Below are 27,103 nucleotides of genomic sequence, written 5' to 3'. Positions count from 1 at the left end.
TCCCTATGACTAATACATGGTAGAACTTTTTGAATATCAGCAAAGTGCTCCTTTAAGTTGGCTAACTTGGCAATAATGTATGTACCTCAGACAAGGCTGCGATTGCAGTGATTTTTCCTTCCAGACATACCAGGAGCAGCACACAGCTGTATAGTTCACCAGCATATGGATTAAATAAATACAGTCTGCACAGAGCTTGTTAACACTTGTTCACTTGGCTACAACACACCGTTGTAGCCAAACTGAACTAAAAAACACACACACACACACACACACACACACACACACACACACACACACACATACACACACACATCTCCGCACACCCAGACAAAGGCACACACGCAAGCTGCATACACACAAACACAAACAGGTAGCCTCACACACAAGCAAACATCCTTAAAGAGTAAATTTACTCAATTGTGTTGGTGTCTCATATACATATATAGCCTATATAGACTCCAATGCATATATGCACAGACTTGCACACACACGCTCAGACGGGTCCATAGACTTACATACCACTGAACCTCTGCCTCAGACACACACAAACACACAGGAACACGCTTGGAGTATAATTCTGTGGTATAATATGCTGAAATACTGAACCACTAGTTGTGGTCTGGTCTCTAGCTATGTGGTCAGTTGCTAACCTAATCTGATTAATGGATTTCAACCCCAACCCTGCTACAAACACAGAAACGGAGGAAAATAAATTGGTAGAACCTCTGAAAACTAGGCTGGGTCATTGCCCCTGCTTTGCCTAGTAACGGTTCTTAATCTGATTAATGGATTTTTCCCAGAAATGCACCCTTGAAAACCAGCGGTGGAAAATCAAAAGTGGCCAACAAATGCCAGTCAGTTTTGGCTGTGTAAAGACAAACTGCACTAACAGGTGGATGGGAGGAGCAAGGGCATTTCAACGGTGTTTAAGTAAAAACTCAATAAAACGATTCCTGTTGCATTGATAGCAGGGTCAAACAGTCAGGTGCCATGTGTCAGAGCAACTTCTCTATTCACTTTCTCTTCATAAAAAAAATACACACTTAATGTTTTGTTTTTAAATCAAATGTATGTAGTACTTTTTTTAACAATTATCTTTCTGTTCTATTCACTTTGGTTCCGTGCGGTGTTTGGCTAGCTAATAAGCCGTTAGCCTGTTAGCTTGAGCTTTGTCTGAAGGCGCCGATCGGCCAACCAGGCTCCGGCAGACACCGACACATTCTGCACATCCTCCGCTCAGTTTAACTCCTAACCCCCCGGTACCGGTCAGAGAGGCGTGTTTACTTTGTGTCTCGGTCCTCCGGCAAAAAAATATAAGACCTTTGTAATGAAATCCAATACTTTGTATACCAAACTTTTAAGGCCTTAATTTGAGATTATCAAATGTAAGACTTCTTCAATGCTTTTAAGACCCCGCGGGTACCCTGAAGAATGTAAACAGACACATGAAGAGCATGACACACACACACACACACACACACACACACACACAGACACACACACACACACCTGTCACTTTGATCTTTGATTGATTCTGTGCCCTTTAAACAAGTCAATCATTTACAAACCAACAAATTAAGTCATTAATTGCCATGACAGCTGGTGACACCTCCTTTATTAATCTTTGTCAGCATAATTAGTAAGCCTTAATTGGAATTTATTAGAATTAATTGTTGTTTGGGATTTTGGGGGACAAAGAAAAAACCTGCTGTGTGTGTAGGAGGGGCAAAGGTTTGATGCCCTCTGTACGGAATGATGAATGGGGTATGAAACACTGACACAAATACCTGTGTGTGTGTGTGTGTGTGTGTGTGTGTGTGTGTGTGTGTGTGTGTGTGTGTCATTGCAGTACAGCCTGCTGTAAAGTTGTGAGAAGAAAAGATCATTAGACACAATGAACTATCTGTTGACCCATTTTATGCAAATAAGTCTGTCTGTGGGGCACTACATCACTGATATAAACGCCTGAATGTTTTAGTAATGTAGTGTGTGTGTGTGTGTGTGTGTGTGTGTGTGTGTGTGTGTGTGTGTGTGTGTGTGTGTGTGTGGCATGAGAGTCAAACTTGCTTGTGGGCCTGACTGAATTGTATCTACTCAACATTCCTCAGTTTTCTAAAACTCTGAAAAAATCTGCCAAATCTGACTTGTACTAGCACATCAAAGACTACATAATACCACAACACACACAGATGCACATACAAGCATGCATGCATTCACATGTGCATATACATAGTTGACGGCATGCAAACATACACATACATAGACACACTTGGACATACACAAACACAGACCACAGCTAAAAGCATCAAGCAGCTCAAAGCAATCCGCCCTGCTGAATAACATCACCAAACAAAGCCACCAATACACATAATGAAAAACATACCCAAAACACACAAACACGCATGCACATATGCCCGCACTCATGTGCGCAAAAGGCCAGGACCATAAACTCAAAATTGCACTAATCATTTATCTATACAAACAAACTAAAATAACAGACATTCAGAAAAATACACCAAAACTTAGTTTAAATTCAGAAATAAAAGGCAGTTTTAAAGAAACATAAACGATACCATGTAGTGATCACACATACGTGAGCATGAACACAAAGTAAACCGGAGTTTGCCCTTAAAGGGTTGGCTCACCCAAATGACACCCACTTTCCCACTTAGCCCTAACGGGATTTGGCCTTACAGATAGTAAAACAACAAAAGAGATTTTGGGAAATTATTCTCAAAGACTTCTGTCACTATCCCAATATAATTTGAGTGAATGGACTTTTGTTTCAAAGCACTGAAAAAATACATTTGCAAAACTCGCCAGCAACTCAACCATCTCTTTCCTCTATTAAAGAAAACTCACTGTGGACGCACACTGTGGTTTCACAATTTTTTCGGCAGAAACAGTTCACAATGAAAAGTGCCGAGACAGCAAAAAGAAAAGCGCATGAGTGTGCGTGAGAAAGAAAAAGGAAACGGACAGAGAGCGCTTCAGCATGTGGTGACACAGGTGTAGGAGGATAACACAGTATGTGTGTGTCCCCTTGGTACAACTGATGACAGAGGAAAACAATCGAAGCAGTCCTAAACAAGTCTTTGTGCGAGTGTGTGCGAGAGTGTGTGTGTGTGTGTGTGTGTGTGTGTGTGTGTGTGTGTGTGTGTGTGTGTGTATGTGTGTGTGTGTTTGTGTGTGTGCCTTAAATGCACAGTTTTACAATAGCCCTGATTCAGCAAAATATGGTGTGGTAAAAGTACATCATGCTACACATCACTATATTAACTTACTTTACAAAAAAGTACAAACTCATGCTCTGTCTTTCACACACACAGATTTTCCATATACAGCATAACTCAATAAAATGACTACTGTTTTACGCATACATACATAAAGGCAGACAGTTCGACATGTGCAATATTTCAATAGAAACAATAGAATATTCACATAGCTATAGTTATAATGTACCCTAAACCACAAACCAATGCAACTTTGAGCTCACACTGTATGCAACTGTATGCATTTTGCATTTCCTGTAGTGCAATAAAGAGAGTGTTTTCAAATGCATGAAGCAACAAAAAACACTGGCCTGTTCAATTCGATCACTTAAGACGTTATGAACAAATGGATTTGTATTCAAAGTTAAAATAAAGCTCTTACATCTAACTTAATGTTACTTAATCCTAAACTTAATCTACATTAAATTAGCATGCCCAATAACATCCAGTTATACAACATCATCCTGTAACTGCAGGCTCACGATAGCTATTACCAATCCAGCAATCCTTTTAGATAGGTTTACACCTCTGACTGGTATTTATTTAGTTTACCACTGCAATAAAAGTTGACAGTATTTGCAAGGCAAAATCCACACAATCATATACTGTAGTTTCACTTAACGAGACACGGCTGGCAACAATTACTTACATATTTTGCTCTAAGTACATATGATCTTATCCAGCCGATCAAACAGCTGACCAAGTTGCTACCACTAAACTTTAAGGAAGGAACTAATGAGCTCTGTTCCTCATGAGGTTTACTGAACCGGGATGCAGTAGGCACAATGGAGGAGCGGTAAGGTTTGGCTGGTGGATAATAATCATACAAACAGTTTTCCACTCTCACAAGTAAAGCAGCTAACACACAGTCACTTCCTCCAACAGTGATGACTAAGAGCATCTTTTCATAATACTTCTCACAGTGCCGTCGCTCTCCATAAACGTTTTATCAGCAGTCATTTAGTCTCAGTAAACTACTACTCCCCAGCACCTATTCTAGCTAAAGGTAAAAATCTACTGAGCCCCACAAGCACACCAAAAATGCACACACACACACACACACACACACACACACACACACACACACACACACACATTGTCTCAAATAACAAAAAGAAATGGTTTGCAATTTAGCCTAGTAAGGTTGTAATGTATTCTTTAATCTACATAAATTAGAACAAAGCTAAAATAAATATAGATATACGTCAAACAGAGATCAATTAATGAACAATAATTACATAGATCTCAAATTGAGCAATTTATGGTAATAAATTACAAAAGGTATTTTAAAATATGCAATAAAAAAGGGATATGAGCCCACCTTTTACTGAAACATGCAGATGTGTAATTTAAACACATGATAATAAATTCTACTATAGACATTTCTATTTCTAGTTCATATAGCCTATAGTTAAGGTAATAAAAGTTGTTTTAAATAAAGTATTTAATTTTGTCAAATGTATTATGTCATATAATCCCAGTGATGGAGATAATGAGGGTATAAATTATTAACCATAATATAGAGGGATTAATGGAAAGAAAAGACTGGATTAAAACAACTTCTGTCTTACCTCTGCTGATCATCAGGTTATAAAAACATCATGGCTGACTCCTGGCCTTGGCATCAGCTCTGTTGAAGCGGCTCGATTCGACCCTAAGCCGTGCCGGTCCGTCCAGCAGCAGCCAACAGTTCGGCTACTGTCCCTCCGTACTCCACACAATAATGGGAAGCAGAAACCAGGCGTCAGGCCCAAACTAATATCCCTCCATTTCTTTATCAGGTCCACATAACTCCACACAGGTCCGTTCTTTGACTTTGGTTTAAGAAGGTCTTAAACTCAACGTAGCATTGGCTACCTTTGGTCCAGGGCCGTTGCTCCTCTTATGCTTAACAGCTGTGCAATGCAGCTTTGAGTCTGATCAAGTGTGTTGTAGATCCGTGTTCGAAATATTATGCAGGCTGCACTTCTTGCTGTCCAGTCTTTTTTTAATTTTTTTGGTTCTGGTTTAGGTCCTCAGTCACGGTTGTCAGAGTCCACGATCACCTTAACAACCTGGAAAATGACAGAAAGACAAATAGCGTTAGAAACAAGCACATTCTGCATACAACATTTACTGGAACATATTAGAGCCAGACTTCAGACATTTTGTCAATACTTAAGACATCCAAATTGAGGGCTGATCAAAGGTGTACAATACGCAAAAAATATTTAGTGCCCTGCTAAAACCCCAGCCAGTCAAACTCTCTAATTGTCCCAATTTTGTTTTATCACCACAGTTGACAGCTGACAAAGCCTTCCACATGTGAAAATTGTTTTAAGGCCCCGGGATGAAGCGAAGCCACTGATTATGTATTTTAAAACGTCAAAATGTGTGTGCCATTGACAAGGGAAAGCACCAACAAGCTTTTCTCAAATAAAGAAACCTGTTATTGCAAAAGTATTTTTTTTTCTTTCATATTTTTCTCTAAAATCTGCAATTAACGAAAGGAATGTTTGAAAGCTGTGAACCATACACCTTTTTAAAAAGCATGCAGTGAGCAAGGTCAAACTCAAGAGAGTTCAATGAATAGCAAACACTTCCTTACATCAAGCTTGTGTAGCAGTGAGGAAGGGAGGGGAGCATTATAGACTTGGTGCAGTGTAATAGCATCTATAAAACAAAAACACTGGTAGTACGTACATACTCAGTCAGCTAAAAAATACTGTAAATACAGTGTACAGTGTGCTGACAATAAATTGGTGACAAAAAAGCCACTAATAATACCGTAAGGAATTCATTCAAATTAGAAAACAATTACAGCATGTGGTTGCAATCAGTGGCACCAGCATACAACTTCTCTCTTTCTCTGTGTCTCTACAATTTTTACTCACTATTTCAATATTGATTGCTTCATGAATCAGAACAAAGCCGCCATCAACGAGCAATTTCCAGGAATTAATAAATAAATTCATTGTTGCATATTAAGTTTCCAGAGGTTGTGGCCATTGACAATTGTATTTTCCCTATTTGGTAATGCTAGTGTTAAACGTCAGACTCTCCAGTTTTCAGTTCCCCTTTTTGTTGCCCCAACCACAGAAATCACCCAACCCTCTCTGTCTGTACCACTCCTCTCTCTCTCTCTTTCTCTCTTTCTCTCTCTCTCTCTGCCACCCCTTCTTCTTCTTACCATCCATCTTGCTTCTCTCTCCCTCTCACCGCAAATCTAAATCTGAGTCGGTATTTATACAAAGCCATTTCCTCGGGTCAGTCTGACTAGTGTGTGTGTGTGTGTGTGTGTGTGTGTGTGTGTGTGTGTGTGTGTGTACCAGTGGTGGATAAAAGACAAGTCACCCCACGCACACGCACACACACTTACATGCGCACGCACGCACGCACGCACGCACGCACACACGCACACACACACACACTTCAAAACAGAGTCTATATTTGGAACTTGTTTCTTGTTTGCTAATAAAACCACTGTTTATCTTCTTTGTGTGTGTGTGTGTGTGTGCATATCAAACAGACTTCCTTTTGACATAACAGAACTATTCATTTTATATTCCCACTACAAATTGCACTACTGCTTATTTACTTTAAATGTGAAGTAAATAGACAAAACAGCAAAAGAGCTGACATGGATGCAAAGGAAGGATTTTCATATTTAATATCCCAGGATACCTGTTGAGCGGTTCACCTGGTTCAGTGTGGTCCTGACCACATCCATATGCAGTCTGACTTTGTTTGGACTATAGATAGAAAATTAGCACCGCAGCCATTTGAGAACTGGAGTGTGTCATTATTTGAAAATGAATATCTGCTGTTTGAAAAGAAGAGAAGAAAAAAGATTGCTGGCATGAAAAGTAAAGCACATTATGAGTCATTACTGGTATTACACTGTGAGTCATTTTAAAAGTCCCTCCCATCTTAAAACAGTAAGTTGCAACAGTGTTTTTGAGGATATAAACGTTATAGATATACATGTTGGGATAAAACTCATAAGTCTCCATGTAACCTTGTTCAGTGTCATTGTGATGTTTTCTCCAGGCAGTAAAAAAATCCTAGTTGTCTCAAACGCACGCACGCACGCACGCACGCACGCACGCACGCGCACACACACACACACTTTAGGTTATTAAAATGACGATTGACCACATAATAGCATTAGCTGTTACAGCTGAGAGAAAGTAAGAACGCTTTCTTCAAGAATGAAAGAAAAAAAAAAGAATAACTGGAGGGCAACTTACTCATTAGTAGTACTCACAACAGGAAAAGAAAAGGGAGAGAGAAGTTGTATTTTTCTTAAAGAGTGAGTGTGACTAAATATTTTCCCTGTGGAGCTCTGACTCAGTCGAGCTGCTGCTCATTTACTCAATCGCTCTTTCCCTGCCCCTCTGTTTTTCTCCTTACCTCTTTTTTCTTTATTTCTCCACAATGACTTCTCATTTTTTTTCATCCTCAATGTCTCTTTTTCTCTCACTGTTACAACTCTCATTTGCACATCTCATGTCCATCAACTTTTAACTCTCCGTTTCACTTTTCCTCTGCTCCATCACTGTCTTTCCCATCAATCCATCACTGAGCTCTCTGTTATTTTCATGTGTTTCTTCTGTCTGATTTTCCAACTGTCATTACGGCTGAGATACCCCCCCCCCCGCAACTCTCCCCACCACCACAGCCGCCTCCTCCTGCGCTTCGACCCCCCTCCACGAATGTGTGTGGTCCAGTTCGACTATAGACCGTTACATTGTCCCAGACAGGTTGGACTGCGCCACTAACCGGCAGACGAGAGGGGGGCGGGGGGGAGAGATGGAGAGCGGGGGTTCCTAGGGAATGTTTGTTTTTCTGTTTCCAATTTGGTCCAGCCCGAGGAACTCCACACTCCGCTCTGTCTCAAACACACCATTCATGACGGCCTGACGTACATGATTACACACAAATATCCACTCACTAACTCTCCCTCGCTTACACACACGCACATATGTATGCATGTGCCTATATACACATGCTAAGCTGTCTCACTGCCAGCAAAATACACACACACACTATACATGCACGCTGACAACCATCAAATTCATTTTCAATTATTTTTACCATGAAACACAAATTTAATTTATCTTTGTTCTTATCCTTTATCGTTTTCTGATTTGTTATTGTTAATGCCGTTTCAAATGACATGGTGGTCAAACTAATTATGCTCGTTTCTTCCTCGTCTTACAGTGATTTGTTTTCCCCCTCTGTGCCCGAGAAAATGATTGTCTTTGAAAGGCCTTTTTGATGTGTCTCGCTGCATTTTTAGATGTTAAGAGTTAAGCTCCATGTTCCACCAATTAGAGCACAGAGAGCACATTGTTTCATATTCAACTCAACTGTTACATCTGAAATGGATTATTTTAGTCAGTTTTGTTGTTTGGATTTCAAATACACAATCCTGATCTTCACATGTAATAATACAACTTTATCTTGTATCACTACAAACAAACAGAGCGGCCAACAGACATACAGATATAAGGGCTTTTTCTTCTGATGCATATTGGTTTGTTTTTAGATGTCATGTAGTTTAGTTCCACATTCGATCAATTACTCATTGGACAGACAGGAAACCACACTCTTTTTTATTCAAATGCTACATATGAAAATTATAGGTTTATACAGTTGTTTTGATTGTTTGTATTTTAAAGTCAAAAAGCGTGAAGTTTGAAGGTTCTAAGAAATATTTAAGAAAATCCGATATCACAAGCAGACAAACTGGATTTTAAAAGTTACAACATTGTGGGTTTACCTTCGACGAATCACAGCACAGAAATAAAATATTTAACTGTACAGCAAAGCTCCATCGGAAAAAAGAACACAATTATATTAGTTCATCGCCACATTTGAAAGTTATTTTTGTTTTGGGTGTGCCTCCTTTGCTTGTGTTCCAAATACATTAATTAGCTAGGGTAATCGAAAACCAAAATACACTGCATATATTTATTTATCTAATTTACACATGTCTGGAAGTTCTTAATTGGTTGTAATTGTTTGTTTTACGTTTTGAAAGCCAAAACAAGATAACTAAATTGAAGCTAGAGCACAACTATGTTTGCCCTGGATACACAGAAAGGCAAGAGAGCTAAAGTAGGTTGTTGACTCATCACTTCTGCAACATGGATTTCACATCGAACGCTGAATAAGAGGCAGAACAGCAGGCAAACACAGGAAAAGGAGATACATCTGTTCTTCATTGTTCCTTTAACATACTATGAAATTACCAGAAGCCTTTAAAATGTCCCAAAAATGAGCTTGAAATTTACATCATGAGCTAAAAGAAAAAGCATTGTTTTGTAAAGTTGTATCCAAATGTATCTTCTTCTCTATCAACAGCTATGTCTATATAGTTATGGGGATGGCAGTAGCTCAGTCCGTAGGGAGCTGCGTTGGGAACCGGAGGGTCGCTGATTTAAGTCCCAGTACGGACCAAAGTACGTAGTGTGAACTGGTAGCTGGAGAGGTGCCAGTTCACTGCACTGCCTAGGAGCACTTGAGCAAGGCACTGAACCCCCAACTGCTCAGGGAGCTCATCTCACTATGACATCTCTCCATTAGTGCATGTATAGGCCTGAAGTAGCATTTGTGTGTATTTCAGGCCTATTTGTAATGTGTGTGTAACTGTAACAACAGAGTGAAAATGTAATTTCTCCTTGAGGGATAAATAAAGGCATGTCTTCTTCTTATTATTATTATACAGATGCCACTTTAAGACAGCTCCTGTGTTAACAGCTTTCTGTTATGTGGACTGATGGAAGAGGGGGAAAAAAAACAATATTTTTTATACTTTGGCTAGAAAATACAAACATGATAGCTCCCAGCGGAGGACATGTCAGACAACGGACCCCACTAACAGCAGTTGAGGAGCAGCTGACACTAACTGCTGATGTCAAAACGGTGTACGTGTGACTGTCTACGGTTACATACAGTATATTTCACAGTTCCTAATGAATTCCTTTTGACTGGCGACAACAATTCACAGTTCATATAAAAATTGGGCAAAAACACAATTAGTCCATTAATTGTTTAAGCGGTCAGAGAATTAATCTGCAATAATTTGTCAATTTTTCAAGTAAAAAGGGAAAACACTTTCTTCACTCGAGCTTGTCTAATGTAAGGGTTTGCAGCAAACAACAAAAGAGCAAAGCAGAAACTCGTTTATCAAGTTTGATGTCATAACAGGATCATGCCTGTGATTTTCTTGTGAACGTCAATCAGAAACCTTGATAAACCAGATCTGAGTTGAGTTGGGCTGGGTTGTTAAGGTTAAAGTTAAGGGAGTGGTCTGTCTCTGAGCTTTCAAATTTTGCTCTGACAGACACACATGCAAGTTACTTCCCTGTAATAGATATGTTCCTCTGAGTGCCTCTTAACGCAATTAAACAATCAAAGGAACGGTATCAGTCCACTTCTTCATGTGAATGTAGGTCTATTATTGGATATACCAGATCTGAAGGCTGAGGCATGGTTCACAACGTTCAAATATGTCAAAATGCAGCCAGTGGTTTTAGAATTATGACTTTTTTGTTTTATTAAGACTATTTTGGTGAATTTTGGCAGCCGACAGTATAGTAGATGTCATGGGGAGAGAGCAAGGAATGACATGCAACAAAGGCCACCAGGTAGACTCTGAGCGATGATATTGTGATTACATGATATGCACATTAAGGCGCTGGCACACCAACCCGATTATCGGCCATCGGACAGTCTGGCGAGGTCGGTGACCCAAGTCTGTTTGGTGTGTTCCGTGCCGTTGTCAGTCGGAGGAGCCGTCGGCGTTCATTTGGGCCGATTTGACATGTTGAATGCAGTGGGCAGTCGGACTCAATGACCAATTACCGGAACTGACGAGCGGAATGAGCGTGACGAACGCCTCTCAAAATCTGACGAAAATCTTTTAAACTGACCTTTGTCGATCTGAAATGAAGACAATTCAGCAACTGCATGGCCTATTTCTCGCTTAAAATGTTTTCAGAAACACGTTGCGGTGAACTATTTTCGTAAAATACAAGATCGGATTCCAAACGAGCCACCGTTATGGTCTGGCTTTGAAATTCGGGAGAAGCCAGACCCACGTGACACATTCGTCCAATCAGCTGCTGGTTTTCATTTTTGGGGCGACAATACAGATTAGCGCAGAACATACACTCAAGACGGCGTCGCTTCAGTGTGTTCCGAGGCACTTTTTTGACCAACTCGGAGAGACTGATCAGTCTGACTGCCTTTTCTGCAGACGGTCAGTCGTCGGGTTAGTGTGTCAGAGCCTTTAGACCACTCAGCACTCAAGACACCCCAGAAATATCACAGACTTAAATAACCGCTCATGCTGGCCGCTCAACGTTTTATTATTTGCCATCTATAACTCTAAAAAGGGGAATTGAAACTGTTCTTGCTGTCATGTTATGAGATAATTAAAGTAAGTGCACCTCTAAAATAGCTGTCATTTTTCTCTTTATTTACTAAAAAACAAAGAAACAAAGTTTGGCAAAGGAACAAATAAATGACTAAAACATTTATCAAAGTTTCTAAGTTTTTGAACTGGAAAGAAAAGGTTTTTGTAGCTGCTACAGTCAGAAATGTAATGCTCTCTCAGATTGGTTAACTGCTGCTGTGGCTGGTAGAGGAGCTAAACTCACCAACCACAGTCAAGACAGTATCCGCATTCGCCTTCATGAACGGTGTTAATGTCTCGCCTTGATGTACGATAGTAGCAGGAAACCGAGAGCTGCATAAATCAACACAGGACTGTTGATTTTGACCTTGCTCTCCACAGCTAAGACGCTCATACATCAAAAATAATGGGAGAACAAACGTTGCTTCAGTGGTAGTAGTGTAGGCGTAATGGAAGGAACTAGTAGCTGCATAAATCAACATGTTGATTGTTGACGCTTGCCTAGCTGTCTTTTCCCCCAAAATACGGAAAACAAACTCCAGCTCTGCCAGAAACACATACATTACATCTCACCAGACTTTGCAAGTTTGCCAAGCACATCTGATTATTTTAAAGTAACACACACACACACACACACACACACACACACGTACACACGTACACACCCCTGTATGCTGTGTGTGTGTCATGGTTTAGTTTGTCTCTGTCTGGGTAAGCTCAAACATTACGTCAGTCATACACACGCACATCCACAGACAGAAACATGCTAATACACTAGACCATGCACATGCTGCTACACACTCGCAACACAACTCTCTCTCTCTCTCTCTCTCTCTCTCTCTCTCTCTCTCTGTGTGTGTGTATATATATATATATATATACACACACACACACACACACGCTCTTTCCACTCCTGGAGAATCGGACGTTTCCTGCAAGTGGCCGGCCCGACGGGAAAAAATGTCTGGACAAACTTAAGACGCACGCACGCGTACTGTACAGACACACAACGGAACATTTTCAACCCACAATGTTGACTTTATATTCCTTTCCAGAGCCCCTCTATCTGCACGCTGGCCAAGTGAAGCAGCGTTTCCCTGTTGAACACTACCGGGAAGCAAGACTGGGAGGTTTCAGGGCCTCAGTGATGTCAATGCAGGGCTGGACTCCATTCAAAAACTGGAATTGAATCAAAATTCAAAGCCAAATATGATCATACTATCAGTGTAATTCTTTTAATGCTGAATTTTCACAGCAATGAAAACATGCTTTAATGTGTCTCAGTGTCTCAATCAAAGATACTTGTAGTGCTTAAGAGGTATCAACTTTCCTTTGATATGATTCTCCTGTAAAGCTACAAATCTGATCTAGTGACTGAGTGCCAAAGCATGTTATACTTTCCTGGACTGCAGCAAGGAATGTTTCCAATGATGCGATAGTAATTTGCAAAGAGATCGAGAACCTGACTTAATGCCATAGAGCCATATCATTCTTAACATAGTCAAGGGTTATCATTCAGATTTCACAAACCATATTTAAAGAAAATTATTACTAAACACGATACTAAATAGCTGCAACAATAACTGTGTGCTTCAGACCCCGTCACACCAGATCCTGTCAAAATGCTCCTGTATTGGGGCGCCCTGGTAGCTCACCTGGTTGAGTGTGTGCCCCATGTACAAAAACTCAGTCCTTACCGCAGCAGTTACCCTTTGCTGCATGTCACTCCCCCTCTCTCTCCCCTTTCCTGTCTTCAGCTCCAAAAATTATATAAAAAATAAATAAATCTCATGTCTTTTTGAGGCAGAGGTTTGAGCTCCAGGTTGGTTGATGTGCCAAGATTCCCTCATCTTCAAATTGAATGTATTCAAAAGGTTTCCTCCAGATTTTAGAGGCAGAATGACCCATACATGACTATAATGTATAGTCTATTTTAAGGTCAATTTTGAATTTAAATTTTTTTTTTTCAACAGACAGCAATGCCACAATAAGAGCCACTAGATAGGAGAAGGGTACTTTGCAACAACAGTCTGAGTTTCTCAGTTTTTTTTAATGGCGCAATTGAATTTAATTAGTTTAACGATGTGTACCTGAAGGCACCATGGAGTCCCGTCAGAGCCCAAATGCTTTGCCTACGTTGTTTAACTCACTCACGGAGAAGGCAAATGTGACTTCAGGGAAGCAGGAGGATTTTCTGTTGTTTCTCTGTCATCTCCAACTCCGGCAGTGGCCATGGTGTCTAATAGTCAAGCTGCAGGCTACTGGTAAGATAGTGTTACCCTCTGTCATCAGCTGCATGCTCTCAGCTGTAAGTTACGCTGTTTCTGTTGTTTTTTTCTTCAGACGTGCGCAAGTAGGCCGGTGTTGAGAGAAAAAACACTGGGGAAATAGCCAATCCTGCTTCTGATTTCGATTTTAAATCGAATTTGTGACACCCTTCACTTTTTAAACCGCTGATGCTAACTCATCTGCTCAGATCTGTTACTTTTCACACCACATGCTGTTTTTCTTTACTCCTGTTTCTTTCCGTCTTTCCATCTTTCCTTCTCTCCATCTCCTCTGCTTTCATCTATAAAACTGAACACTGCCTCATTCTTCAGTATTACTCAGGAAAGACTTTCTACATCCTCAGAACACTTTACTTCATAACCCCACATGTATAGTCTAAGTGAAGTTACTGGAATACATCCTGAATAACATAGCAAGAGGCACTTGTTTTATCTTATCCTTCAAGACATGACTCCATTTTTAAAGCTGCTTTAAGTACCAGGCAAGATAAAGCTAGATCACTTCCCTACTTCACACCTTGCCAAACTAATCCTGAATATATTTTTATTATTTGAATCACAAAAACATGAGGAGCTCTTGTTTTCACTTATCTCACAACAGACACATCCCTTGAGGTTTTATTTAAAAATGTTAAAACATGCATTAAGTGCACCTCGGAAGGATCGGAAAGCACACATTAGCTTATGTTTTACACACCGGTATAAAAGTTGTAGATGTCCAGCGACTGAAAGAACACTAGACAACAGAGGGAGTGGCTGACTGAAGAGATCACAAAAGTTCCAGTTCATATGTCAAGGCACGTCCCCTGCCCTGGTTTCTTGAACCTCTACCAACCATTGCTCTTCAGTCACTGAACAGACATTTTTATAATCTAATCATTTACTCGTCTAAAAGAGCAAGAGAGAGAAAAGGTTAGAAGAAAAAAAACGTGAGAGAAAGATTCTCACAGCTAGGTAAAATCGGCCACTCAAGAAAAAGGAAGAGGACAACTTGTGTGTGAAGCACTAAAAAGCCCAAAAGCCATGTTGCAGAACAAATGCCAAGCCCCCCACTGTGCTTTTCCACCCCACCCCAACACACACACACACACACACACACACACACACAGGCCTGAAGTAAATTTAACTGTCAGCCGTAAAGTTTTCGACTATAGCAAGTGATCTTTTCCCCCCTTTTCTCTGCCCCACTTTTCCTCCTCCCACTCCTGTCTATGTAAATGGGTTCCTCATCTGTCCTTCTGTCCATCCCTACTTCCCTTGTTTATTTACTTTCTTACTCTATTTCCACCGTATTGATCTAAGCATTTCCTTTTCCTTTTCTAATCATGTCGGTCACAGCCTAGTTTTATTATTACCTTGTCTCACTTCCTTTCTTCTCTTCCCTCCCTCTATCCATGAATCGATCTATCCATCTATCCCTGTCTGTCTCTCCCCACTCCACAGGCCAATACTAAGCATAGACACCTCTCTTTATCCCATTTTTCTTTATTTCCTACCTCCCCAGAAATGAAAAACTACCCTTTCCCTCTTCTTCATCCATTCTTCCTTAAACCCCACCCCCTACTACCCACACACACACTTCTGACTGTGGGCCTCTGACACCCACCTTCTCCTCTCCCCCCACAAAAGGCTCAAAGACCCCCAGATGTGCGCCCCCTTAATTTCCATTTCAAAAAAGAACCACCTCCCTTCCTCCATCATCCATCTAACCATGTATCCACTTGATCACACACACACACACACACACACACACACGCGCGCTTCTCAGCAAGTAGACTTTGTTTCTTTTTCGTGAGACAAAATTTAAGAAAACAAACATGCTGCACAGTCTATTGTCAATACTAACAAAAGACTTCCCCTTTCAGAGTTATTTTTTTAAACATGCTGACCATCAAAATTATTATTTATCACAAACATGCTGATGGTAACAAATTTCATGAATCTCCGGTCTTCAAATGCTGGTAATGACCCTGCAGATGAGTCCTGATATGGTTATCACTAAAGGCTACTTGGATAGTGTTTTAAAAAGGATGTGGTTTTGAAGTATTGCCTTAAACAATAATCTGCAAAAACTGCACAGCCTCATTGTTGCAAATTAGGGCTGTGCTATTAATCAAAAAGTTAACAAAACCAATAGTACAACTCTCTAACCAACCTAATTTCAGACACATTGGTATGTTTGATGAATGCATTCCTCAAGAAAAATTGAGCCTATGTTATTTAGATCTTCCTGCACTTATGTTAAATAAATAATACTTAGTCACACGCCATGGATTTGTGTTTATTGGTTAAGATTTAATATAAGAGGTCCACTGTGAGGACGGGAAATTGGGTGTGTGTTATGTGAAATGTCAGAAAATACAGTAAAATGAAAAATCTCAGTTTCCCAAAGCAAAAAGGTAAAGCCTTCAAATGTCTTGTTTTGTCCGATCAACAGTCCAAAACCCAAAGATATTCAGTTAACAGATATAGAAGACAAAAAAATGCTTTGTAATTCTTTTTTTGTAAAACAATACAGCACCAATAGTCTATTATCCTAAGTAACTACTTACAGCTAGTCCAATGACGCAGCTCAACAAAGGACTGAAGGTCTCTAAATCTGATAACTATTCAAACCCATTCAATAGTGTTGTGCAGACACCGAGACGACCCCATCACTGGCATTTCAATTTTACATCAAATAATTCCCTACATTATATATGATACACACACATTAAACTAAAGTGTCTGTACCAGGACAAGATTCTACACCTTTAAATATGCAGATTAAGCACTCTTAACTGCTGTAAGAGAAGATGAATCCCTGCTTCTTTCAAAGTTTATGTGGTTTGAAGCGAAGCCCTGAGGGCATCAGCTCAAACTGTCTGCAGGGCTGTACCCTCTAAAGCCCAAAGCTGCTACTGCAGGATCATTTTACACAGAATCAGAAAACCAAGCTCAGCCCCATCATGCAGAGAACAGGAGAGACAGTTAGCTGTATCTACATTAGACTGGTTCTTTCAGATTTGGGCAGAAATGTCAAGCTGGACCAGAGGCAAGTTGGAAGAGTGTCATATCTCCCTTTGCTTTCTTCCTGATGTCTCTATGCTAAGGAGCAACTGGCCAGGGTTACATGAATAAAATAACACAACAGGCCAGACTGGCCATTCATAAATTACTCTTACTAGATCCATGCTTAATCTTTATTTTAAGGTTTTTTTTCTACAGTCCAGACAAGTCCAAACAGTCCACACGGCCAGAAGCAAGTGCAACAAATCTGCAGAGGCTAGTGTCGCTATTTGCTTTAATGAAAAAAAGGACATACATGTTAGTCGTTTAAATCATAGTTTTAATTTGACGGGACGCCATAAAAAGTCTGCCCCTTATTACAGACAGACAAACACACACGAACGCTCACACTGACACAGACACATGCATGCATGCACGCAGAGTGAGGACAAAGACTACTTTGAAAAGTTACTCAGCCACCAGATGTTTTAGCCAGATCCCAGACTACAATACTAATGGGGCAGTACGTGTGCTTGTGTGTGTGTGTGTGTGTGTGTGTGTGTGTGTGTGTGTGTGTGTGTGTGTGTGTGTGTGTGTGTGTGCAAGAGAGAGCCCAATAGTTTTAATAGCGGCAAAAATGTATATAACCCAGGGTTAACATTGTGTGCACATATACAAAAGCACAGAACTCAAAACACAAACACACCCATCCAAGACATAAAGATATAATGCTATACTGTATGACCGCACGACATGTGCTAGGTAAAAAGGCATGTTTGCCACAGGAACGCCACATCAAATCTTGGAACAAATCTTATTGTGACTGAGAAAGATCACCATAGCAAACAAATGTCAATATGTATTCACACTTGAAATTAAACTTAATTGCATTCTCTGAACAAGCAAATTAAGTATTTTGACAATGGTAACAGTATGATCAAGCACACCCAACGCTAACAGTCTCTTTTTGGTCGTTACAATAAGAATAAGAGAAACAGAGATTTAGAGATAAAGAAACAGAATGAGGCAAAGCAACACATCCGTCAGCTAAGCAAGTCAAGTGTGTGTGTGTGTGTGTGTGTGTGTGTGTGTGTGTGTGTTGTTTGACTGTTGACAGAACAGACAGTTAACCTTCAGCACAGAAACAATCAGTGAGTGAATTTAATCATAACCAAGCTGCCAATGAGACAGATTTGACATCAACGGAAGGAGATAAGTGTTGGCAGACTGTTAGATTAACTGATAGCCATCTATCAACAAATGTTGAACTGTCTGGGGATGAATGCTCTCCAATGCTGCAGGCTAAACGTGAGAAGTTGTGCATTTCTGATTCATTGCTGATATACAGCAGGAACGGATGCCATATTAAATGAAATATATTGAATTACAGAGGCTTGAAATCCCCTGTGAACAGACAACATCCACATCAAAAGTACTGCTTGAGTGATCCTGCAGAAAACTCATGATTTGTCCTGATAGTAGCTTAGGGAAAGGTGACGTAAAATACAGTTCTCGTCTGTCGTATACATGATGTAACCTTTTGATAAATACAAATCTTTAACCTGTAAAAGTGGGAAACACAACAGTTTTTCACTACAAAACAGGTGGATGTGTCGATTCACAGTGGGAAATTTTCCTACGTGCATGAAATCAACAAAACTTTCTTTCATTCAGAATTAACTGACTGTGCCCTCACTTTGGAGTAAGACAACTTTTACCGAGTAGCTTCCTCGATAAAAAAAACAAAAAAAAAACACTTCTACTTGAGAAAGGTCTCGCTGAATTAAGCATACAGTACTTGAGGAAAATGGTTCAGTACTCTCTCCATCTGCGCGTTGAACAGTCTTTTCAGCTTCAACACAAAGAAGTTTGCAACATGAATTACATTCAAATTCATGCCAATTATGCCACTGTCACATTTTCGGTAGATCATTTTCACTGTCTGTCTGTCTGCTGGGTGAAAACTGGAAGAAATTACAGATGGAGCCGAGCTCACGGGAAGACTTGAGCACAGTATACAAATGTAATCGTATAACACCACAAGTTTAAATGCATTTTCACAGCTTCATGTTACAATCACTCTTTGTATACTCTGTTCTTTATCTCCTTATTGTACTATACTGTCTAATATACCACATACAGTATACAATAACTTTATACATTTAAGTGACTACACTGGCTTTTGAATGTTAGAAAACATTTAGAAAACCATCATCTCAAGTCTTAATTTATGTTCTGAAAAGAATATCAGTATTACTTTGAGATATTGTTCATTGTTATTCATTTCTTCTGCTGGTTTCTTTTCTCCCAAAACACTTAAAATGCATGCCATATGTACTTTAATATATTTTTTCTTTTTAATTTCTCAATACAAACAGAGTGTTAAAACAACTTCTTGAAACACTGTTAACAACAACTTCCTAAATATAAAGACAAGTATATGACGTGTAAAAAACTATACTATCCTGACATAGACTTCCAAAACTCCCCGTTGGTGTCCCTGTAGTATTGGCAACAAACAGAGCTTTACATGTTACTGTACATACTCGTGATAGGTAATAAAAATAAAAATAATCTCTGACAGATTCAAGCTGCATGTTTACAGTGATGGATTATCTTTTCAAGTCAAATTGGCTTTTCTGAAGGTAGAAAAACAAGCTTGAATATCCTCTTCTGTATACTGACACCACTGGGATTATTGTGAAAGAGAGTGGAAACCTAAGCAAATAGAACAAACAAAAACTTCTGGCTACCGTGTTTACACTGACATTGGAGTATAAATTATAGGAAATAATTACATGTATGTCCCAAAAAAAAAAAAAGATAAATGTAACTATGAGGTCCTGATGTGACAGCTGCAAGTATATTTGGCCCACTCCACAAACCACAACCTCATGAAATACTGTAGCTATAAGAAAAAGCAGTATTGGATCTCAATCAAATTTATTATGCAAGGATTTAAAACTTAAAAAGGGCAATTCTCCAATTACTCATCTCAATTGCGAAATTAAATCCCCTTTTATGATTTTTTGCTGCGGGTTTTTTGCTCAATATTTATCTGCACAAGTTATTGTAATTTGACTTTACTTTTTAATGTAGAGCTCCATTTTCAAATGTGAAACCATTAAGGAGGAAGGTTTTATTGACTATTACCACAACAAGAGCTACAATGCCGGTGGAAAACATAAGTCAAACTAACTTTTAATGCACCACCCGAGTGTAAATAGGCTGACGGACTTTAGTCTCAATAAAAAACTATTTACTATCATCTTATAATGCAGAGCTAATGTAAATAACTCAGGGCCTCCAAACGTTTCTTATTCAGATCTCTGTGCCACCAACATTTAAAACACATGGAAGTCTGTTTTATTCACATAAAATCTAATCAGACTTCCATGACCAAACACACTCTACTTTGTTTCAAGATAGACAACTGTTTATAGGAAAGCTACATGTTTCTCCTAATGACATTCAGTCATAAACATTTTAGCTTTTCCTTTGTGAAACCCTTCAAACATGGAACAACACCTGTAGTATCGCTTGGAGAAAGGTGGAAGCAGAAGGCGAGCAGCAACTCAAAGGCACACGTTTGGGACTTGGAAAATGTGGAACTTAATGGCTGTATGATTAAAGCACAAAGTCATATAGGTCTAACATACGGCGCATACGCGGAAACTACCGCTGTGTAGTAAACGTGACAACATTTTTCCAAATAATACTCTCATATTGGAAACTGCAGCAAATTTGCTCACGGTTGAGTGAATGAGAATTGATTCATTTTCAATAAGATCTTCATTTATTTGAAAGTTAATTGAACTCAGCCTTTGAACAAATCATCCACTGTGTTTTACATGAGGTCCAAACTCAAATGAACAGTGATTGATAACTAAACGTCTGGGTGCACAGGAAGCATGAGTGTGTTAAGTGCACTGCTGCTGAGTCAAAGCAGTCAGAACTCGCAACTCATAACACATCACATAACAAGCCGGCAGGTTTCTCAGACGAGTGAGCTTTCGTTAACTGGCTCAGGAGCCACAGTTATGTTGATTAAAAATTGGTTTCAAAATCTTTCTGGTACCACAAAATACATGACATGTCAATTTCGAAAACAATGTCATCTACTGTTTGTTTCAGAGATTGAACTGATAGTCGTAGACAGAAAGTTACAAGGAGCGAGCAGGTGTTGTGGCGTTTGAACATACAACCTTTTGGTAACGGCATAGTCTCTATAACCACAAGACCATACTGCTGCCTGTGTCATCACCTTCCACTGGTGCCTAAATCTGCTCAACCACCACGTTATCAGTCTCCACTGTATAATGACAGAAGGATTATTTACTCTCTTGGATCAAAGGAAGAAAAATTGTCCCATATTTAGGTCTGTCCCAAAAAAAACTACAAAACGGGGGGGGGGGGGGAATCATTTCACTCTAAACCAAGACCATGTGCTCGTTATCTGAAGCAGGCCGTCTAAAAGACAGACTTAAAAGTCTAAAATAAAACCAAAGACATTAGAGACATACTCAAGCCTAAACAAGGCTGTACTAACCACAGACAGAGAGTGGGGATGACATTTTGGGCATTTAGCAGACACTCTTTTCCAGAGTGACTTCCAGTAACTGCAACAGGAGAATAAGCTCAAATCCCTGTATCACCCACGTTACAAGCAGCTTAAAATAAAGCAATGAAAGAGGCAGAACAATGTGCCCAGACAGTCAAATAAGTTCAAAACAACTGTGTCCTTGAGATACGAGCAAAACAAGAAACTACTTCTGTGTAATATAGAAGTGCGATAGAAGTGCGAGCTACAGAGCTATGAGCCAAGAGAGCCAGAAGCCTTGCAAAAAGTTTTTTTCTTTAAATAAACTATCCGTGACAAATGATGTTTTCCTTTATCTGAACTGCAGGCAGGTTGAGATGAATAATGGCTGATTGCTTTAATAGAAGCTATCTTTTCCTGCTTATTGGAAACAGTGAGAGTTAAGGCAATGCACATTCATAAATAAATGGGATCAGAAATTAGAAAAAATATATGAGTTGTGCGTCCACATAAAGAAAAATACATCCTATCCCCTCTGATCTACTATCTTTGAACACTATATGATCTGCTTTACTGCTAAGATCGCCTAAGTACAGATTTTATAATCACAGGAGCTTAATAGTGAGGTATGGAGATGTTAAGTAAATGTAAGCTGTGAACACATGTGCTATATTATTCGAGCAAAGCTTTCCAGACAATTATCTGACACATTAAAGTACACAAAAAAAGTGAGAAGCAAAAGTTAAATAAAACAGTAAAATCAAAGTGTTTAAAACAACTGCTCCTGGTGCCACTTCAGTCACAATTAACAGTTACTTGAACTGAACATTGCAAAATATCCAGCTCAACAGATTTTCTGTTATCTCCTCAAATCAGGCAGACAACTGTTTTTCACTTTCACACACTCATCTGTGGTGGGCAACAGGTCTGAGAATGAGATTATTTGCTAGCATGTTGATATGCCATCCGCCCACAGAATACCAGTTTACAGAACAGCAATAATAAGCCAAGATTAACTGAAATCAGTCCTCTGTTCCTTATGTCGAACATCAAAACGAGCTGAAACAGGGCACAACACTCTAAGAAAGGACACGCGTCAGTCCGGCCCAGAAGGAGAGGGACAGCAGCGACTGAGTGACTGAGGTTATGGCAGGAATTGTTACTTGCAATCTCCTCACTAATGACAGCTTTTAGCAGGTCAATAAATAAACTAAACTCACCCAAAACTCCGACAGTATCATGTAGAGGAGGTAAAGTAGAAGTTTGACAGTTTTAGAAACTTATATCAATCCTCTAACTTAGTTTTTCTGTTGATGTATGGATTCTTATCTAGAGTAGGTGAAGTTATTGATTTAACTGTGTGATGTTCACAGTCCCGTCAGGTTTCTACAACTCCTCCAGGTCGTGACCCGCTGTTTGCAAAATTGTTTATAGCATTTATATCATATACACTTTGTTTCCTTTTGTTTCATGCTTTCTTTGCCTATAATTTCAAATTGCAGGTAACTTTGCCTTTTTTCAAATACACCAATATTAAGCATTTTCCCAAAAAGAAAATAAATAAAAAGCAAACTCTTTTTTTGTACCTTGATAATTATCAATTATAATGACTAGCATTACAAGTTTGAGAAAATGATGTTGCATAACAAACTTTCTTTCTTTCCAAACTCCTTTATGACCATGATGCTTTCTTTGAGGAAGTAAAATCACTCACATGTCCACCAATGAAATCCCCAGAATTTTTTCCCCAGAAAAGCTGTTTGGACTGGGTTAAAATTTCCTTTTACACTCATCTCAAACTGGCCTTTGTCCCTTGTAACACAGCACTACTTTAAAAAAGACCAACGACAAATGCATGGCAGCCCACAAAATCACTACAGTTGTTCCTCATGTCTTACAGAACATCAAACCATCAATAAAACACAGGAGATGCATTCCAGCTAGTTGAACAGGACATTTCTGACTTCCCTCACTACACGTGTTCTCTCTCTCTGTTTCTGTCTCTCTCCCTCAAAACTTTCTCTCTTCCAAGTTCCACCGCAGAGACTTCACATATTGCAGCCATATGAGTAAGCCATGGCTGTCTCCACAGCATATACAGACACACACACACACAGGAAAAAGTGCTGTGCTCTCTCCCACTCTGTCTCACACACACACATACGGGAAAGAGTTTTACAAGCAGAGGTTCTCTTTAGGAAGTCGTCAACTGTTTTGACGTTTAATAGCAGCTACGAACAAGGCCGTAAGATACAATAATATCCAGTGTCTGGAAAGAGGAACATTTTAAAACGTTACAGATCTTTGCTGACATTGCTAGATCACATTTTTACTCATTTTAAAGAATCTTGTGAAAAGTTTGTAAAAGTTTATTAAAGGCGTATTACATGCATGACATCTATGGATATAAGAACGCATAAGTTGGACGTACAACTATTCATCGTTTCTAAGGGAAAAACGTTAACGGACAAGATGGACAGGACAACAAAGTCTGGGAAATAGTTCCAACTAAATTAAAAGTTGATGTCAGTTCAAACTAAGCACTTGATCCTGATTTACTTACAAAGCCAGATGTGCCATTGTGAGTATCAAACTATTGAATTGAAGTCATCCGTGTCAGGTTACAAAAAAGATAAAGCAGTGGAGGAACATCTATAGGAATTTGTGGAACTATAAAAAATGGAATATGTCCCCATTATGCATGCAAATGGTAAAACACTGTTTGAAAAAGTTACACATGAAGCTGCACATCAAGGAAATTTACTGGATTTGTGTTGTAATATTGCAAAACAACCAAAACTTAAAAGTTTCATAAATCATTTTGCTCATTTGTATTTTTGCGTATCTAGTGATCCCTAAACCAGTTTTAGAGATGCGTGTGTAACCTCTCCATATTGCTGTGGCCGAGAGTACAAAACTTGCAAAAGTTGTCCGAGAATCTTTTGTAACTTTTAAGGAAATGTTGGAACTTTAAGTGAGTGTTTAAGATATTAATTTAAAATGCTGTCTTACTTTTAAAAGTGATTATTTTATTTTTTTTAAAGTCAGCGTAGTTATCTAAATATCTGCTTGACATTGCAATGCCGTGAAGGTAAAGATGTAGATAGACATGGAGCCAGCAAAAGTTTGGCAACTTTACAAGGTTATCCAGTGAATAAATAAATTGATAAACCACTTAATAAAACACAAACTGCTAGCTTTTCAAACGATTGTGAACAAGTGTGGGGTCAGAGTAAAGTCTCAGGGGCCTGCTCTGCTGTTAAAAAATGACTGAGGTTATCTGTTGAATAAAAGTCGGTCCACACATAAGCAGTTCTTTAGGGGCCAGAATTGGAGAACTGTGAAGGACTATGTAAAAAGCTTCCTTGCAGTGTGTGCCTCATTGTACTGGCTTCACATACTCTGCTCTCCCCACAGAGTTGTCATGCCTACCCAGCTCCCTTATCTCAAAGGAACATCACAGTTTCTTACGACGGGGGGGGGGGACTTTTTCAAAGTTGAGTGGAAAGGCAACTCGGGCTTCCCGGCATCACTCATGAAAAGTTCAACAACAACAACAACAACAAATAAATAAATGCGCGTTATTTCTACTTTAGTTGATAGGAGAGGTTGTTTGGGGATCTTTTACGACAATTCACATCCACCATGCGCTCTCGAGCTTCCTAACAATGAAAGAGGTGCAACAAAACAGCGCCATATCGGCTGTAAACCACTTGACAAACACATCTCTTTGATCCAGTGTCACTTGTTTTCCACTTTTAGCCCAATAAACTACAAGCATCTAAACGCGTTCATCTTTCAACATAAAGCACTTTCCTCATTTTCTCTACGACGTGCGTCATTCGGAGGACCAAGAAATCTGAACTTGAGTATCAAGTTTGCAGTCAGAATAGTAATGAAAAAGTTATCAATGAAAACACCCAAGAAGTAACCCACAGTAGTTACACGACAGCTACATTGTAGGGACAAAATCACTCCAAGCCACCGGCGTCTAGCAACTCAAGTCAGAATGCCACTTATCGTAAATAATGCCAGAAAACAAGACACAAAACTTACACAAAAAAACACAAACCTACTTGAGGCGACTAAGTCACTCCACGTCCCCTTGCTGTTGGCTTCAAACTCAGTCTTAAATCAAAGCAGTAGCCGTCCCCAGTAGCCCCCAATTTGTATTTGTGTAGCGTTTGGGTGTCCTAACCTAAATGTAAATTGCCATGTGAATTCAAAGCGGTGCTGCTCTTTTCCTCTCTCTCATTCAGCAGATCCCTCTTTCCTTACCGACGCTGCTCAGGCCGTTAGTTACATAAGACGCAAACCGACTGCTGCCCGTCGTAAAACTACTAACGGCTAAGGCTAACAGAGCAATATTTTGTCTCCTAAACGCACCATTGATAGTCCCGGCTTCCTTTTAGGACAAACAAATTTCATCTTCCCACTTGTCCGAGAGCATGCAATTCGCCAACTGCAACTCCAACCGTGCATCGTCGATACATTTTCCCCCGTTTACAATGCCACTGCACCAACTAGTAGAAAGGGCTGTATGCATGGTGTGCATTTGTGTTGATAGTGTTTCTTTTGGTGCTGCTTACCTGTTGATCAAAATAAGCATTAGCCTCTTTTCTCTCAGTGTGTGTCTCTTTCAGCAGCCTGTTAAGATGGTGGCTGGCTGGCTGGCTGGTTGGTTGGCTGGTTCGTCTCTTTGTGGGGTTTTTGTTTGTTGATGATGTCGGACGGGGTGACAGTGTCTTGGCTGTCTCTTTTTTTCTTTGGTCTGAGAGGGAAAGATAGATAGTTAAGGCTTCACGGCAACATATTAAACTAGGCTGATACCGACTGATTAGTGAGATTGGCTCTGGTATTGCAATATTCCGATGTTATAGTATGTTATTTAGCCGCCCATAGCCCGGATTTGCTGGTCACAGCAAACCAAAGCAGAGTAGCTCGTTATCTGTTATTTTTTGTTCAGACTAGTGTTATCGCTTTGCTGTGACAGGACCTCTCCGACTGTCTCTCTGTACGCTGTGGGCATTACGTCAGAGGAGGAAGACACAGCAGCTCTATTAATATCAAGAAGCCACCCGAAGACTGACTCTTAAAGTGACACACACTATAATCTTACTTATTTACACAGTTAATACGAAACCAAATCAACTGCTCCACTAAAAGCAAGAACACTGACTCTTAAAGTGACACACACTCAGTATCATGTATTTACACAGTTAATACTAAACCAAATCAACTACTCCACTAAAATCAAGAACACTGACTCTTAAAGTGACACACTGTAATCTCACTTATTTACACAGTTAATACTAAATCAAATCAACTACTCCAGTGGTTCCCAAAGTGGAGTACGAGGATCCTTTAGAGGGTTCCAAGGGGGTTCACAGCTAAAAGGTTTTTATCTTTATTATTTTCACTATAACTCCATCCATAGGCAACACAATGAGAGAATGTCCTCTCGTATCCTCTCTCTGGTGTCAAGAGTTTTTTCAGCAGACCGCTGCTCTCCCTGTGCTACCGCAGTTCTTGTTTTGTTGCATTGTTGAGAAGTAAGATACGGTAACTTTACTTGGGTTTTGAGCTACAGTACTGAAACTTACACTGT

At 39.6% G+C, this 27,103-nt stretch overlaps 1 protein-coding gene across 4 annotated transcripts in view; it reads right to left on the bottom strand.

The window, feature by feature from the left end:
* The window catches only part of trps1 (trichorhinophalangeal syndrome I), a 117,907-nt gene extending 91,393 nt beyond the window's left edge, over positions 1 to 26,514 (bottom strand). The window contains exons 1-2 of one of the 4 annotated variants that reach the window (XM_031296178.2): positions 26,085 to 26,514; positions 4,847 to 5,329 (exon numbers count right to left, since the gene is read on the bottom strand). In XM_031296178.2, coding sequence (XP_031152038.1) covers positions 4,847 to 4,859 — 13 coding nt within the window. In that variant the 5' untranslated portion in view covers positions 4,860 to 5,329; positions 26,085 to 26,514. Of the gene's footprint in view, positions 1 to 4,846; positions 5,330 to 6,954; positions 7,049 to 25,567; positions 25,833 to 26,084 lie in introns of those variants that run through there. The other 3 variants (XM_031296179.2, XM_031296180.2, XM_035992848.1) reach the window with 3 other exon arrangements.
* Positions 26,515 to 27,103: the final 589 nt, after the last annotated feature.

This window comes from Sander lucioperca, chromosome 16 (genome assembly GCF_008315115.2).
Source record: "Sander lucioperca isolate FBNREF2018 chromosome 16, SLUC_FBN_1.2, whole genome shotgun sequence".
In the NCBI taxonomy this organism is placed as follows: domain Eukaryota; kingdom Metazoa; phylum Chordata; class Actinopteri; order Perciformes; family Percidae; genus Sander; species Sander lucioperca.
Note: the sequence above shows the minus strand (reverse complement) of the source record. Positions and strands in the feature narration are given on the sequence as shown.